This window comes from Miniopterus natalensis, chromosome 8, assembly GCF_054644295.1.
Source record: "Miniopterus natalensis isolate mMinNat1 chromosome 8, mMinNat1.hap1, whole genome shotgun sequence".
NCBI classification, from domain to species: Eukaryota; Metazoa; Chordata; class Mammalia; order Chiroptera; family Miniopteridae; genus Miniopterus; species Miniopterus natalensis.
In genome coordinates, this window is record NC_142088.1 from 41,864,657 (window position 1) to 41,883,455 (window position 18,799).

The 18,799-nt window shown below is 35.4% G+C and overlaps 1 protein-coding gene across 1 annotated transcript in view; it reads left to right on the forward strand.

Annotated features, from left to right (window-relative positions):
* TLK1 (tousled like kinase 1) overlaps positions 1–18,799 on the forward strand; it is a 118,419-nt gene that overhangs the window by 18,092 nt on the left and 81,528 nt on the right. Inside the window, exon 2 of the mRNA XM_016203243.2 lies at positions 17,807–17,925. Coding sequence (XP_016058729.1) covers positions 17,807–17,925 — 119 coding nt within the window. The remainder of the gene's footprint in view (positions 1–17,806; positions 17,926–18,799) is intronic.

An 18,799-nucleotide genomic window follows, 5' to 3' on the forward strand; every position in this document is an offset into this window, starting at 1 on the left:
TCTGTAATTTCCATGATTTCTCTTTGATCCATGGATTATTCGGAAGTATATTGTTTACTTTTTAAACATAAGGATTTTCTAAATGACTTTTTGTTACTGATTTCTAACTTAGTAATAAGAACTGTAATAAGAACTAAATCTATAAGATTTCGTTCTTTAAAATATGAGACTTGTTTTATGACCCAACTATGGTCTTTCTTGGTAAATATTCCTTGTATAGGATAAAAAAATTTATAGGCACAGTTGTTAGATATGGTATATATGTGTATCAGTTGTGTCGTTTGTTTCTTTTTAAAGTTATTACTGTTTTTGTTTTTTCTCTTTAGAGAAAAGTTTGTTAAAATGTTCTGAAGTGATTCTAGATTTATCTGTTTCTTTATAGTTTCTATCATTTTGTGTTTTATATATTTCGAATATGTTATAGGTGTTTTAAAGTTAAGAATTTTTGTTTCTACTTGGTAAATCAAACTTTTTATCACTTGGTAAATCAAACTTTTTATCACCATGAAATGTCCTTCTTCATCTTTAGTAATGCATTTTGCCTTACAGCGTACATTCATGTTAAGAGAGACAACACTAGCTTTCATTTGTAAGCGTTTGCATGGTATATCTTTCTCCATTCTTTTACTTTTTTAAAATAAAATTTATTTGGGTGACATTGGTTAATGCGATTATATAGGTTTCACCTGGCCAGTGTGGCTCAATTAGTTGAGCATTGTCCTGTGCACCAAAGGGGGTCGCCAGTTCAATTCCTGGTCAGGGCATGTGCCCAGGTTGCAGATTCAGTCCCCTGTTGGGGTGCGTGCTGGAGGCAACTGATCGATGTTTCTCTCTCACATCAGTGTTTCTTTCCCTCTCTCCCCCTCTTCTCTCTCTAAAAAAAAATAATAAAAAAAAATCAATAAAAATATATCTTCTCGTGAGGATTAAAAAAAACCTCAACTATTATTAGTTCATGGGTAGTACAAAAACACAGGCAGTGCTACCCATCCCTGGTATAGAGTCACCTTCCCTGAGGAAGTTGAGCCTTTCTAATAAACAGTCACCCAAGTGGTCTGGTAAGTTTTAAGTTAAAGAGCAGATGTTTCTCTTCTTTTAATAGATGGAGAAAAGTCGTTACCTCTGTATGTTATTGAAAAAATTTTTACATATGTATATAGTTTTTTTGTTTTGTTTTATTGTTTCATCCTCAGCTGAGGATATTTTTTTCATTGCTTTTTAGAGAGAGTGGAAGGGAGAGAGAGAAGGGTGGAGAGAGAGGGAGAGACTGAGAAACATCGATATGAGAGAGACACATCGATTGGTTGCCTCCCACACAGGCCCTGGCCAGGGTTCAGACCTGCAACCCAGGTATGTGCCCTTGACTGGGAATCAGACCTGCGACCCTTTGGTGCATGGGCTTATGCTCTAACTGCTGAGCTACACCGGCCAGGGCTGTATATAGTCTTAATTGTGGTAAAAGACACATAAAAATTACCATCTTAACCATTTCTAAGTGTCCAGTAGTGTTAAATATACTCACATTATTATACAACTGACCTCCAGAACTGTTTCACCTTATAAAACTGAAACTCGTTTTAAAAAACAGCTTCCCATTCCCCAGTGTCTCCAGACCCTGAAAACCACCATTTTATTTTGTCTCTATTAATTTGACTATTCTAGATACATCATAGGAGTGTAGGCTACATGTTTGTCTTTTTTGACTGGCTTATTCCACTTAGCATGCTCAAGGTTCATCCATATTGTAATGTATGTCAGAACTTCCTATTTAACTTCCATTTTATATATATATAATATACCACATTTTGTGTATCCATTCATCCATTGGTACTCACTTGATTTGCTTCCAGGTCTTGGCTATTGTGAATAATGTTGCTATAAACATGGGTGTGCAGATATCTCTTTGAGATCCTGCTTTCAGTTCTTTTGAATGTATACCCAGAAGTGGGATTGCTGGATCATATGGTAATTTTATTTTTAATTTTTTGAGGAACTGCCATCCTGTTTTCTATAGCAGTTGTACCCTTTTATAGTCCCACCAACTGTGCACAGGCATTCCAATTTCTCCACATCCTTGCCAACACACACACGTTTTTAAATATATATATATATATATTTTATTGATTTCAGAGAGAGGAAGGGAGAGGGAGAGAGAGAGAGAAACACCAGTGAGAGAGAGTCATTGATCGGCTCTCTCCTGCCCGCCCCCTACTGGGGATCGAGCCTGCAGCTCGAGCATGTGCCCTGACTGGGAATTGAATCTAGATCTCCTGGATCATAGGTCGATGCTCAACCGCTGAACCATGCTGGCCGTGTGCGCACACACATTTTTTATGGTAGCCCTTCTAATGGGTATGAAGCAATATCTCATTGTGGCTTTTATTTGCATTTCCTTAATTAGTGATGTTGCGCATCTTTTTATATGCATGTTGATCATTTGTGTATCGTTTCTGGAGAAAGGTTTATTGAAGTCCTTTGCCTGTTTTAAATTCAGGCTATTTGTTAGCCAACCATATTACTTTGAATACTACTATTTCTTTCCTCTTTTTCCAGTGTGTCTAAAAGTACAAATAAGTACATTAATATAATTTGCCCTTATTTATAAAGATTGTAAGAATGAGGAGCACAGTAAGTAGAAGTTCTGATTTGCTGAAAGCCAGTCTAGTAGAGAAGTTAAACATTCCATAATTGTTTTCAAAGTACATGAGCAGCAACCTGGGAACATGAAGTATATATAATATAACTAAAAAAGAAATAAGATTGGTTTTTATGTGTCATATAGAATTATTCAATCACACCTTGCCCCCGTATGTTGTAATCAAGTAGTATGTTAAAGCAGATAAGTTTAGAGAGTTGTAATGGTGTGTATATTTAGGTATACATGGTGACTAGTTAAATTTTGTGTGTTACCAAGTCCTATTGTGTGTGTGTATGTGTCTTCTAGATACCTTTCTGATCTGCTAGTGCTCTAGTTCAAGCTACTATCTTCTCTTACCTAGATCACTGTAGTGGCTTCCTCACTGGTGTCCATGAATCCACTCTTGAATTTATAATTAGGCAGAAATGCAGAAGCTATAATTTTTCCCAGGTAACTAAAGTAGCTCAGCTTGTATCTTTTAAAAATGTTTTATTATGTAGGTTTACATATTGAGCGATAGGTAATTATAGTTCCTTGGTTTTCCAAATAAGGTTTATCATGTTATTACTGAGTGTCTATCAGGAGGTTACCCATACATATAGTATTGTATTCATCTTCATGCCAGTAAATTAGATGGTTATTTTTATTTTATGAATGAGGAAACTGAGATTGACAATTACTAAGTAGTGGAGCTGAGATACCAGTTTAGTTACATTTTTTAGACTGAGCTTTCCAATTTGAGAATTTGTGGATGCCTGAGAATAACCATTTATTCATTCAGCAAATACTTGAGAGTCTTCTATGTGTTGGGTGAACAAATAACCACACCCCCTAAACCCCCAATTCCTGTTATTTTGGAACTTGTAGTGAGAGGAGATGTACTGTTTCATTTACACAGCTGTAGATTCAGAATGACTGCATCTGCCAGGGAGTTTCAGAATTAGGAAGCATTCTCCTGAGTTGGCAGGGGAATGAGATATGTGAAATGAACTTATGGGGTCCTCCATAACCTGGAATAGCAAGGTAAACGCTAGTTCTTGCCTAGGCTATATAACATGGTGCCTCACTAGTGACCAGGTGTTCTGTCAGCCTTTCTTACAGTAGTCTAGCATGTCAGGTGTCCCCAAGGCAACCCCCACATTCAGAGATTTGCTAGAAAGACTAGTGGGCTCAGCATATAGTTGTGTTCATGGTTGAGATATATTACAGTGACATAGTCAAGATACACAGCCACATCGGATAGGAAAAAGGCATAGCCATAGTCTGGAGGAATCCCTCTGTAGGCTTCCTTATGTTCTCTCCCTCATGAGACGGGGCACATGGAGCACATACTCTTCCCTCAGCTGTGAAAATGCAGCAACAAGTACGCAGTATGTTTGTCCAGGGAAGTCCACTAGAGACTCTGCACTCAAGGTTTTTATTGAGGTATCTTTTTCCTAGCCATGGGCTTCTATAAAGTGTAACCTTAATTGTTGAATAAAAAGTATACAGAAAACAGCCCAGCTGGCATGGCTCAGTGGTTGAGCATCGACCTGTGATCCAGGAGATGGAGGTTTGAGTCCCGATCAGGGCACATGCTCTGGTTGCAGGCTCGATCCACAGCTGGGAGTGTGCAGAAGGCAGTTGATCAATGACTCTTATCATTGATGTTTCTATCTCTCTCTCTCCCTTCCTCTCTCTGCAATCAATAAAAACATACTTTTAAAAAAATATATACAGCCCTGTAGGGCGTGGCTCAGCGGTTGAGCGTCGACCTAGGATCCAGGCGATCAGGGTTCAATTCCCGGTCAGGGCACATGCCCGGGTTGCGGGCTCGATCCCTAGTCGGGGGCATGCAGGAGGCAGCCGATCAGTGACTCTCTCATCATTGATGTTTCTCTCTCTCTCTCTCCCTCTCCTTTCCTCTCTCTGAAATCAATAAAGACATATATCTAAAAAAATAATAATAAAAAATATATATATACAGAAAACAAGCTGGAAGAAAATAAACTTGAATTTTTTAAAATCTTTTTTTAATATATCTTTATTGATTTCAGAGAGAGGAAAGGAGAGGGAGAGACAGAGATAGAAACAGCAATGATGAGAGACTCATTGATCGAGCCAGCAACCCAGGCATGTGCCCTGACCAGGAATCAAACTGCGATCTCCTGGATCTTAGGTCGATGCTCAACTGCTGAGCCACGCCCGCCCGGGCTAAACTTGAATTTTTGACATTGGTTATCTTTGGATAGTAGGACTATGTATGAGTGGGACATTTTAGGCTCTAATGTTTTGCATTTTTGCATTTTTCTTTACTTTTGGCAATTTTGGATTTATAACCAAGGGTAAAAAGGGAAAGAAACAAAATTGCTTTTTTCTTGTCACTGTTTTATAAAAAATACATGTTCCTTTTTCTTTCTTTTTTTTTTACATAAGATAAATAAATTGGCATTGGGAAAGAAATAAGTCAGGAAATAACTATAATTGAAAGAAAATTTGGAATAAATCAGACTTCTCAAATCATTGTATAGATTTGCTGGAATACTAGGGTGTAAATTTGAGGGCCAGCCTTATAAGTTATAAACTTAATAAGACTTTGCATCTGTCACTCTGTTTTGGCAGCTTTGAGATTAATATACAAGTAAAAAATGTATGAGACCGATGTGACCCACAATTTCTTTAAGTAACTGAATACTGTAAAAAATGTCAATCATAACCATTTGTAAAGATACTAGGGGATTGATGATTATACCATAGGCCATTCTGGTCATTGAATATTAGGTTAAACCATATGAACTTATTTAGCAGATTAAAAATAGTTGAATATCTGTAACTTCATATGGTCCAACCTGGTAAAAATAATAGCTTCTTGTCCTATGTTCAAATTGATTTACTTAGCTTATGTTATATATTTATCTAAAGGTAAAGATTGGCGTTTCTGTTATGGTTGCAGGTAATAGTATTACTAAAATTTAAAAATTTTTTTTGGGTGGCTTGGTAATTGGAAATGTGTCTTTCTAAAGCTGTGGTGGGGAACATCCACCAAATGGGAACGTGCAAATGGGAAATCATTTGGTCTGGCCCTGCCAAGGCAACCGCAGGTGGGACTCAAAATTCAGTAAACCTAGGAGCTTTTTTCATAGCTAATTTTTAAGTTGATAATTTTGTGTGGCCTTCGAATGATGTTTTAAATATCTAAATGTCCCTTGGCAGAAAAAGGTTCCCCACCCCTGTTCTAAAGGAACATTATCTTAATGGGTATATGTGTTAGTTCATGTATCAAGAACCTAAACTTTCTGCGCCTGGAGTTTTAAAGCAATTTAGAATTGGGAGTGATGGGTCAAGATTGTTTTTATTTTTATCAAGCAGGATAATTTGTGTTAAACATGTGGGTATTTAGAGTAGACTGGGACCCTAAGCAGAGTAGTCTGTTTTGTTGGAAATCTTGTGGATTTATTAATTTAAAAACTATTTTTTCTTCCTCATTTGAAGGCTTAGGCTAGAGAAATTGAAAGTGGGTACAGTGGAATGCTCTGCTGTCTGCTAATAACCTCTTCTTGCTTTCTCTTCTCCTATTACTTACTTGGCATGTGATTTGGGGCAAGTGCTTTTTTGGGGGGGGGGGGGGGGCTCAATAGCAGTAAGTAATGATAAAGGCTTTATATTCCAGGAACCTGCCATGGCTTTACAAGTATTAATCTCATTTAATTCATATAACAGTCCTTTTAGGCTGTGTTACTACCAGGATTTTATGGATGAGGAGGTCATTAAGTGGCAGGTCTGGGATTTGAACTCAGTCTAGCATCAGAGCTCATGTTCTTAACCCTAAAGTGCTATTGCTACAGTAAAGGTCCACAGAAATCCACTTTAGGATTCTCATTGAAGATATGATAGAGATGATGTTGGTGAAATAATACTTATGTTGATGTCACTATAAATATTTAGAATATTTTACCCTTTTTTATTATAATGTGTTGTTTTAGGTGGTATTTTAATAGGTACATAATACCTAACTTGGACTTCTTACATACAGTACATGCAGCTCTCTTTCTGGCCAGAGACTTACTTCCCTGCTGCCAATGGACTATAACAAATAAAGACTGTTCTGTAGCCCCTCTTTCACACTGCACTATTAATACAGAAGAATAGACCATGAAGGAATACTGTGGGGCAGTAAATCATCACTGTTCTTTTTAAGGTCTATCAAATGGTACTCTGAGGAGTGGGATTTTGGGAGACAGGAGAGTATTGGGACTTTGCACTTGTGTTTCTGTATTGCCTATTTCAGCAAGCATGCATTACATTAATAATGAGGAAAGGCATGAAACTAAAAGATTCTTAAGTAATTAGTACTTTTGTTAGGGATAGGGATATCAGTGACTTTCTGTTTAGTGAGGAGAAGATAATTACCAGGTCAGGTTTTACCCAAATTCCTATTTTGGAGCTTTCCTGGAGAACATTTCTTCTTATATGTTAAAGCACACGTACCCTCAGGTGCTTTCTCACCCGCCCCCCTCCCCCTCTTCTTTAGGACTGTTCTTTTGGGACTGGGATGTTTAGTTGAGTGACTATTAAGTTATAACAAAAAACAATATAACTTAACCTCTTAGTGTCTTAATTTCTTATCTTTAAAATGAGAATTATATGCTAAATAGAAAAACAACTTAGTATAAAAATACATATATATGTGTGCATCTGAATATACACATGCGTATACACATGTACATATGTATATGTGTATATATACAGAGAGAGGTTGATTTTAAAAATAGCAAATTATTCTATGCCTGTAGCTAGAGGAAGTCGAGTTATGTTACTACTACATTAACATAAAGAAATTAGGCATTAAAGTATATGCTATTCTACCTACCAGGAACTTCTTTTTAACCTCAGGGAGAAAGCAGGAAGGAAGCTTATATTATGTATATTAATTTGCCCGTGTTTGATGAGCACTTGAAGTTTAGCATACACACAGTATATGCTCACATTTGTTGTGACCGGTTTAGTTCAGAACTTTTTATATAAACTTACTCTTAACAACTATAAGGTTTGTACTTTTATCTCATATATAAGGAAGCTGAAACATGAGGAGATTAAGAAACTTGGCAATGCTTATACAACTTACCTGTGTATATATTTATTTTTGATGAAAGCAAAATTAGCTGCCGAGCATTATTTTTTATTCATAAGAGTAAAATTGAAATTAAGTTACTCTCATCTCTATGGTGATGACAGTATAGAGAAGCAAAAACCAGACTCTCTATGCTTTACCTCTGATGCAAGCTCTATTTACTTATATGAATACTTTGGTCTTAGTATGTCTGAATCTTTTGCTATAAGGGTTATAACAGAGGTGTTTAAAATGACCATCTTAAAGATAAGGTCAGGTAATTAATCTGATGTGGAGTGATTATAGATCAGACCTGTCATAGGCTTATGTAAAGGAATTGTATAGACTAGATTGAGGAACTTAGCTTTCTATACTTATTATTCTTTTCAGTCATTGTAGGTGAAATATTTGATGTGTATGTGTGTGTGAGTATATTTATGTGTATATTACAATACATATATATTTGTATGTGTACAAAGATAGGTGGATAGAGATATATGGCTCCATCATAGTTTAGCAAAACAGTTTACATAGGAATGTAATAGATGACCAGAGAGAAAGGTTGAATTTATGAGAAATTGTATGACATTTTCCTTTGGAAAAAATTCTAGATGTATATAGTTAAATTCTATATGGATTAAATTTCCAGATGTTAATATTTAAATCATTAGGGAAAAAATGTTGGAAATGTTTTTATTTGATTCGTGGGGGGGGAAAAGGTTATTAGAAAATAGAGATCTTGAGCTGCTTTTGTGATAGCTTATTTAACATGTTCATTTATGCAAAAAATTAGAATACGTGGTTTTAAATAGGATATCAAACTGTGTCATAAAGGATGGAATGTAATGTAGTCAACATAAATGATACGTTCACTAAATACATGATACAAAATACTGTACATGAAAATAGATTATGTTCTACTTATTAACCATGTTAACATGGATGTTTAAAGGCAAGAGTCAGAAGTAATTTTGGAATGTTAAACAATGTAGACTTCTTGAATTCTTCTTGTTTCGTATACTTTCAAATGCACTAAACTAATGAAAAGGAATGATTTAAATGGAATTTATTTTTGTTGAAATAATTTTTTTTTTTTTAATATATCTTTATTGATTTCAGAGAGAGGAAAGGAGAGGGAGAGAGAGAGCTAGAAACATCAATGATGAGAGAGTCATTGATTGGCTGCAGCCCGCAACCCGGGCATGTGCCCTGACCAGGAATCGAACCCTGATCGCCTGGATCCTAGGTCGACGCTTAACCCCTGAGCCACGCCCGGCCGGGCCTGTTGAAATAATTTCTAACTTTACCATAGTATTTGCTTTTAATCAGAGTTTGCTGCCTTTTCAGGCATAAAGTGAAAAGTATTAATAGAAGGAAGACCCTAACCAGTTTGGATAAGTCAGCTTATCAGATTTAATATGAAAAGTACAATTAAAAACGAATGAATTAAAATATTTTCAGACTTCAGGAAGTTTTAAATTTAAAAATAGGTGATAGCCTAACAGTAGTTGAATCTACTGTTAGGCCTTAGTGAACAAACTCATTTCTGTTACTTTTTGGTAACTGGTGTAATCCATTCAAACACATGCTTTCTAGATATTTTGATTTTGTTTTCACTCTCTGCCAAAGATGAAGAGTTGCCCAGCTGGGCATGGCTCAGCAGTTGAGCATCGACCTAGGGTCCAGGAGATCGCTGGTCAGTTTGATTCCTGGTCGGGCACAGGCCCGGGTTGCGGGCTTGATCCCCAGTCCGGGGCATGCAGGAGGCAGTTGATCAATGATGACTCTCTCATCATTGATGTTTCTACCTCTCTCTTTCTCCCTCTCCCTTCTTCTCTTTGAAATCACTAAAGATATATTTTAAAAAAACACACACACAAAGATGAAGAGTTAAGGTAATTTATGAGATAATGAAAATGGATTTCTTGTCATAAAGAAGGTGATATAGTTATGTAGTAATGTTGACTAATCAGAACTAGTAATATCCAAGTACTTGCATTTTTTAAACTCACCACTTTAGGAGGCCATACTTTTATAATTAATATTTATTGAGTTACTTTTTGAGTCTGTGTATAAGAGAGGGAGAGAGAAAGTGTTTATTAAAAGGGGCCATGATATACTGCTGTCATGTTTCAAATCGGGGCCTTCATTTATGTTGTTTCCCTGAAATTTTTCTTCATAGAATAGGATGTGATTGATCTCTAATTTGAGTAGTGACATCTCTTGTTTTACATATTTATGAAGTTTTGGATTTACTGTAAATTTTAGGAAGCACTTCCGGAAGAATAGTAGCATAATTAGGAGGCAGGTGGTTTTATTTTGAGATGGAGTATCCTTTAAGGGTGGTATGTATAGTCTTCATATTGCCTTTATAATTTATCAGAAGTATAAACATTTATTGTATAATAACTTAATGGATTATGGTGAAATTGCATATCCTTCAGGAAATCTCACCTCTAGTAATTGAGGACCAAATTTTTGGTGTCAGAAATGACCGTTTATTTCCATAAAAGATTAAAATCTTTGAGGTGTATTTACTACAGAAGGAGTCAGGAAACTACCTATTTTTGCATGGTTAAAAAATTTGAAAGAAGAATAATACTTTGTGACATGTGAAATTCAAATTGTAGTGCCCATAAATAAAGTTTTATTGGAACACAGCTGCTTTTGCATTGTAATGGCAGAGCTGAGTAGTTGTGGCAAAGACCCTATATGGCATCCTTATCACTTTGTACTGCCTTTGGTTCACTACAAATTTTATTGCTGCTGTTATAACTCGGTAGTGTTTTGAGTGATATGTATATTGCCAGTCTGCAGTATTTACTTTATTTTTTTTATACCAGTGCATGTCCATTATGTCAAAACAAGAAAAGAAAAAAAATGGACTCTGAGCGACATGGTTTTAAGGCATAGCAGAGTATTATTTTGTTGTTGAATTACATAAGCAAAACATTAGCCTTATTATGCAATGATACTGTAGCTGTGATGGAATACTTTATAAGCTGACATTACTGTAAGACTAAGCATACACTACAGTACTACTCTCAGCTCTCAATTTGCATAAAATAACAGTCAATTTAAAAAGACATATCTCATCAAAGCATAAGTTCATGAAAGTAAACATAGAAAATGAGGCTGCCACCAAAATAAGTTTCTGAGTGGCTCATTTATTAGCTAAGCAAGAAAAGCCATTTACTGATGGTGAATTAATTAAATTCTGGTTGATTGCAACAACAAAAAAAGTGTCCAGAGAAAATAAACTTGTTTTAGACTATTAACTTTTTAATCAAGAACAGTTGATTTAAGAGTCGAGGATATTTGAAATCAATTAAAAAACAAAATGATATAGTGTGGTTTTCCTTGTCTCTTGGTAAGTTGAAAGATGTTATTAATACTACTCAGTTATTGCTTATGCAAGGTGTCAATGCCAAGTTTGAATTGGCAGGCAAAATTAACCTCTGTCAATAATTTGTATAGAACAACTACAGGTGAGAATATTTTCAAAGTTGAGAAAACACTAAGTACAATCTGAAGTGGAATCTGCTAAGATGTGCTACAGCTGATGGTGGTAAAAATATATGTGGAACAAAAAAAGGCCTATTTGGACAAATTTACAAAGCTTGTAAAAATGGGAGGCGTTCAAAGCCTATAGGTTATTCATTGTAATATTCATCAGCACATACTTTGCAGAAAATATTTTAATTGATCATGTTATTTAATAAGTATTGTGAATGGTGAATTTCGTTTGCTCTCATGGACTTAACCAGTATCAGCTCCACGAATTTTTGGTAGACACTGAATATCCTGTCTGGCTTAGCAGTGGTAAAATATTACTGCAATTTTTTGAGCTCAGGGCTGAGATTGGAATTTTCCTGAGCAAAGAGGATGGTTCTCACCATTATTACCAAATACTAATTGGCTTTGGAACTTAGTTTTTTCTGCAGACTTGGAAATGTTTTTAAATGAATTTAACCTAAAATTACATGGCAGAATAGTGCTTCATGTAAAATTTAGCTGCAGTAAAGTCATTTTAGTGGCAACTGATGCTTGAATCACAAATAACATTAAGCTGCTTTATACATTTCTCATGCTGTCAAAGTGAGATCTTCATTCCCACATGAATTTGCATGAATATATTTTTCCAACCTCAAACTACAGTTCCAGCAGCATTTTTCCAGACATTGATGCAAATGCAAAAAGTTTCCATATTTCAAATTCCATTTAATTGTGCACTTGAGGAACTTCTACCTAACCTTCAATTGAAAGTGATTAATCTGCAATGTAATGATATACTGAAGGGCATGAATATGCTTAATTAAAATCATGTGCTTGTGGATTGATACCAGTGTTTGACAGGACCTGCCTGTCAGAAAAGACATTTTCAAAGATAAATACATAAAATCTGATCAGCCTTAACAGATGAGTATTTGCAATAGATTTTGATGATAGGAAGCTTGAATTAAGTGAAATACTAATCCCCCCCAATTTTATTCTTTTAATTAGCAGACTTACATGTTGTAAAATATTATACTCAGTTATTATGTCTTGAATTTATTCAATATAAAATGTTTTTCTCTTGTTATGTACACATCTACATGATTTTGCCTATTGCTTGCAAAGACAAAGACTAAAATACTTAGGATCTGTCCACTTATAGAAAAAGTTTATGGACTCCTATAGCAGTGCTTCTCAAACATGAATGCACATGATAATTACATGAGGATGTGATTAAAATGCAGATTCTGATTTGGTACGGCTGGGGTGCGACCCAGGATTTTATATTTCTTATAAGCATCCAAGATGATAACAGATGCTACTGGTCAATGGACTGTGTTTAGAGAAGCAAGGCTTTAGTATATTCAATGTTAGATTTTTTAGACAGATACACTAATACTTGTTAAGCATCTGTTATGTGCCAGGAGTAATGCTACGGGCTCTTGGCATAAATTGCCTCTTCAGAATGTCATAAAAGTTTGTTGGAAGGTATTATTAAGAACTACAGTGAGATTGGAACTCCTAATAAGAATTTTCAGTTAGAAACGTTGTGGTGGTGGTATTTTTTGCCTTGAGTATCTAGCTTCCTCTAGGACCTCATGGGAAAGGGGGAAGTCCTAGAGGAAGCTATACATCTAAGAAACAAACAATGGGAAGCAAAATACCACATTATGAGTTGGTCCAGGGCAAAGTAGAGACTCATGTTCTCATCTTCTGTACTAAATTTCATTGGACCATCACTGGGTTACCGAGCCAAAGAGTAGACATGGTATATAGCACAAAATGTTTTGCAAACATTTTCCCCCCGTCTCTTGTATTTTCATTTTTATAACCGTGTCTTTTGAAAACTCACAAAGTTAAAATTTTGATGAAGTCCAATTTATTTTTTTTCTTTTTTAGAAATTATTTTTAAGAATTGTGGCAGCCCAGCCGGTGTTGCTCAGTGGTTGAGCATAACCTATGCACCAAGAGGTTATGGGTTTCATCAGGGCACATGCCGGGGTTGCAGGCTCGATCCCCAGTAGGGGGTGTGCAGGAGGCAGCCGATTGATATTGATGTTTTTCTCTCATCGATGCTTCTCTTCTTCTTCTTCTCTCTCTAAAATCAATAAAAACATTTTAAAAAGAATTGTGGTAAAATATACATAATATAAAGTCTACCATTTTAACCATTTTTAAATGTACTGTGCAGTTGTACTACCATCACCAACATCCATCTCCAGAACTTTTGTCTTCCCCAACTGAAACTCTATATCCATTCAGTACTAACTGTCCATTCTACCGTGCTCCTCAACCTCTAGCAGCCACCATTGTATTTTCAGTCTCAATTTGAGTACTCTAGGAACCTCACATAAGTGGAATTAAACAGTACTTATTTATGTTTTTTTGTGTCTGGCTTATCTCGCTTATCTCACGTAGTATAGTATCTTCACAGTTTATCTATGTTGCAGCCTCTGTCAGAATTTCCTTCATTTTAAACATTGTTTAATATTCCACTTTATGTATATATCACATTTTATTTATTTATTCATTGGTGGACACTTAAGTTGCTTTCACCTTTTGGCTGTTGTAAGGCTGCTATCAGCATGGATGTACAAATGTCTCTTCTAGTCCTTGCTTTCACTTCTATTGGATTTATATTCAGAAGTGGATTTTCTGGATCATATGGTAATTCTAACGTTTAATTTTTTGAGGAACTGCCATACTGTTTTCCACAGTGGCTGCACCAGTTTACATTCCAGCAGTGGACAAGGGTTCAAATTTCTCCACATCCTAGCTAACACTCATTTTTTGTTTTGTTTTGGTTTTTGATAGTAGCCATCCTGATGGGTATGAAGTGGTATTTCATTGTAGTTTTGATTTGCCTTTCCCTAATGATTAATGATGTTGAGCCTCTTTTTATGTGCTTATTGGTCAGTTGTATATCTTTTTTGGAGAAATGTCTACTCAAGTCCTTTGCCCATTTTTAAATTGGGATTTCGTGGGGGTTTTTGTTGTTGAGTTGTAGGATTTCATTATATATTCTGGATATCAATCCCTTGTGAGATAAATGATTTGCCGATATTTTTACCCATCCTTTGGGCTGTTTTTTCATTCTCATGATGATGTTCTTTGATGCACAGGAGTTTTTCATTTTGATGAAGTCCAGCTTGTCTGTTTTTTCTTTTATTGCTTGTGCTTTTGGTTTCAAAACCAAGAAATCATTGCCAATTCCTGTGACATAAAGCTTTTCCCCTATGTTTTCTTACAAAAGTTTTATAGTTTTGGGTCTTATGATTAGATATTTGATCCATTTTGAATTAATTTTTATATATGGTGTTAAAGTAAGGGTCCAGCTTAATATTTTTGCATGTGGATATCCAGTTTTCCCAACAATATTTGTTGAAAAGACTTTCCTTCCCCCATTGAATGGTCTTGGCCACTCGTTAAAAAATCATTTGATCATATATGCGGAAGTTTGTTTCTGGGCTCTCTGTTTTATTCCATTGGTTTATATGTCTGTCTTTATACCAGTAGCATATACTTATTATTATTTTTGACTTGACAGAGTCACCAAGACTATTTAGTGGTGTAGTAGACTTTTCCTTTTTTTGTTTTGTAATGAATGATGGTAGTAAAGTAGGGAAAATATATGGGGGGAAAATCCTTGACCTCATACCATACACAAATATTAATTTAGGATGAATCATGGACCTCAATAGAAAAATAAAACTTATAAAGACATTTTTTTCCCTTTGGGGCATGCAAAATTATCTTAGGATAGAAAAATAATAATCAATAGAAAAATTAGATCATTTTTATTTCACCAAAATTAAACACTTCTTGTCAAAACAGAATAAAGAAAATGGAAAAATATTAGAGACTTAGAGAAATTGTATTGTCTATTTGTCCTCCATTATCTGACAGTGACTTATGTCTAGAATACATAAATAATTCCTACATATTAATAACAGCCTAATAAAAAATTGAGCAGTGGACTTGAAAATATTCTTGACATCAATAATAAAGATTTATGCAAATTGCCACTTAGCTCATGAAAAGGCAAATGCAAATCAAAATCAAAGCTGAGTAGCACTTCACTGCTATAATAAAGATTTTAAAAAGTCAACATCAAATGTTGGTAAGCACGTAGGAGTGTAAAGTAGTACAACCACTTTGGAGACTTTTAGCAGTTTTTTAAATAGTTCATATGCAACATTCTCACAACCCATCCCACTCAGGTATCAAGAAAAATAAAACATTTTTGTTTACAGAAGTAATTGTGCAGGAATATTTATAGTGACTATATACATATTTTAAAAATGTGATTTAATGTTTTCAAAATAATCCTGTGGCAAGGTAGAATTGATAGTTTTTTAAAATACAGCAAAATCTCAATGAGTTGTGAGCCCTTTGAGGCCAGTCTGTCTTATTGCTGCTTTATTTCCAATGCCAACCTTAAGACTTGACTGACTTGGCATTTACTCATTTGAGAATCATCAGTTTGAAGTGAGAGGGAGTATGAAAGGAGAGCAGAGGGCCATGCATTTACCCTTGGGAGTATTCATAGGTAACAAGAAGCAGAAAAGACATGGTTGAATTCTGAAAACTACAACTGTGTATTTTAAAAACCAAGGATTGAGAGGTGTTTTGTGTTTTTGTTTGTTTGTTTTAATCCTCACCCCAGGATGTTTTCCCCATTGCTTTCGAGAGAGTGTGGAAGGGAGATGGGGTGGGGGGAGGATGTGAGAGAGACACATCAATTGGTTGCCTCGAGCACTCCCTGACTGGGGCCCAGAATTGAGCTTGCAACTGAGGTATGTGCCCTAGTCTGGAATGGAGCCGGGGCCCTTCCGTCCACAGGCCCACAGGCCAATGCTCTAACCTCTGAGCCAAATCGGCTAGGGCATGGTTTTTCGTTTGCTTATTTTTATCGTTCCCCCACCCCCACCCCAAGACAGGAATAGTACACAATTTCTGATATAATAGCAGGATGAGAAAAAAGTGGAAGCATTGGTGGTACATGAAAGTACATTGTCAGGAGTATACTTATAATAGAGACCAGATTCTAGGCATCAAGTGGATATGGTTATAAATCACCAGCTTAAGGAAAGACTTATATGATAATATTAATAGCATGGAATTCAGGAGAAAGTTGTTTTATAAAAATGAAGGCAGGAGGAGGCAAGGAGGGAAAAGATGAATGAGAGAGATGGGATCAGGCAAATGCAAGATCCCTTGGATATCAAGAACAAATGGGATCAGAAGCAAAAATGGAAGGCTTTAGCTTTTTAAAGGCAGTTATCTCTTTGAGATGGAAAAAGGAGGAGAGCACAAGGAAGACATACTCAGACACAGGAATGCAAATAAACATGGAAGCGTGGTCATTATCCATCTAGTCCTCTGTCCAGATGAAGATGAAAGGAATGAAGGGAACTTTAATTTAAATAAGGTTTATAGGAATAGTTTTTAACTTTGCGGAGAGGATTGTCAGGGTGTGTGGAAGGGCCCTAGTGTCATTTGAAAATGTTCCACATATGATTCAGGATTCTGATAGTACTCTTCTTGTTCCCTTGAGAATCACTCGTTTATGTCAGCAGGGAATTAGTAGACATGGATAAAAGAATTTTTAAGAGTTTAATTGAAATTTAGCTAGAATTTGTGGTGCTTTAGTCTGTATAGTAGCAATTTTATGAGGGTGCTAATTTTCTCCCCTTAATCCTCAGGTGATTGTTTAATAACAGATGTTACCTTATTAATCTGTTTGATATATGTGTGTGTTTCATCTACCTGATAGAAATTAAAAACAGTCAAAACTATCAACTGCACAAAAATCTTTGGGATGTGATAGTAATAAAACAATCCTCAATTTAAAGTATAGTCAGTCAGTTAAGGTGTATATATAAGCAAAAATAATTAAATAGTAATCTCACTTAGTGCCAGAATTCTGTATAAGCTTAGAATAGGGAAAGTATGCTATTAAAGAGGTATTTTTAAAACTGTGGACCTGTGATCCATTAATGTTTCATGAAATCAATTTAATAGCTCACAACTAGCATTTTTCTTTGGGGGGGGGGATGTATACATATTTATTAATTATATGTATAAATAAAAATATTTAATATAAGGAATTGGCTCAGGCAACTATGAAGGCTGAGAAGTCTCAAGATTTGCATTTGGCAAGCTGGAGACCAGGAAAGCTGATGTATAGTTTTAGTCTGAGTCTGAAGGCTTCAGAACCCAAATTGTTAATATTTTGTTGTTATGGTTGTTTTTCTTTTTTAATAGACTAAAAAATACTGGCGTGCACTGCATGCAGTAAGAAGTATTTGTGGAACTTTTTAATATATGTATGTATGTATCTGTGTACTGAGTTAGGTGGAAAATATATTTCTTAATGTGGATTGCAGTCATAAGTGTTGGAAATCCACTGTAGGTTGTTTTGATACAAGAGCGTGGACGTTATAAATATCTTAAAGTCTCTTTCACCTCTTTGTAGAATTCATTCATTAAGTTTATTGACATCTCAACTAAACACATGTATGTATTTTGTGTTTGTATTTAAAGATATATTGTGTGTGTATTTTTTTTCTTCTTCTTATTAGGTGCAATGGATGAGCTTCATAGTCTGGATCCAAGAAGGCAAGAATTATTGGAAGCTAGATTTACAGGAGTTGCAACTGGAAGCACTGGGAGCACCGGCAGTTGCAGTGTTGGGGCTAAAGTAAGTAAAATTATAATCTTTATTTGACATTCTTTACTTGTATTAAATGACCTAAAATATATTTTGTGCTTAACAACAAAATATTACTGTAATTTTCATAATGTACAGAAAGAAATTCAATGTTATGAACTTGATTTCTAATATAGCATAACATATTCCAGGGGCATTAAGATATAATACAGCATATTAGGTTTCAGGGGTAAAGAGGAGTGTCTTTCTCCCATTACATAATTTTTAACTTTCTTGTCCTCTGCCTCTTTCTTGCCCCGTCATGCATGTTCCTATCTGTACGTTAATCTGCTCCTTCTAACTGCTGCATAAAGCTTAATAGTGTATCTGTTATCCTTTCCACTGATAGACATCAGGTTGTCTTCAACTTCCCACTGCCTCATAGTGCACTGCATATCTTGTGCTTGTTCTCTTATGGACCTTTGTGAGTAATTATTTAGGATATATTACCAAAAGCAGAATTGCTAGGACATAGGGTATGTGTAGACTTAAGTGGAATAAATAGTAAAAGATTGCTGTTCAAAACAGTTGTACAAAACCAATCTGCACTTTCAGCCGCGTGCATGAGTATTTTTATATAACCACATCCCAGAAACACCTAGCATCATCCAGATTCATCATTCTTGGTAGTCTTATAGGTATAAAATATCTCATTATTTTACTTATACCACCAGTTATTTTGAGAATGCATTTTATTCTATTTAAAATAAATTTTATTTTTATTCTTTGGATGATCTCTAAGAAAGAATAAAAGTCCTGAAATATCAATCTTCACAAATAGTTCGAACCACTTGACAAAGAAGCTCGAAAACTAAAATTGGGTCCAGTGGATCCTGATGGCATTCTAAAAGTTAAAATGTCTTCC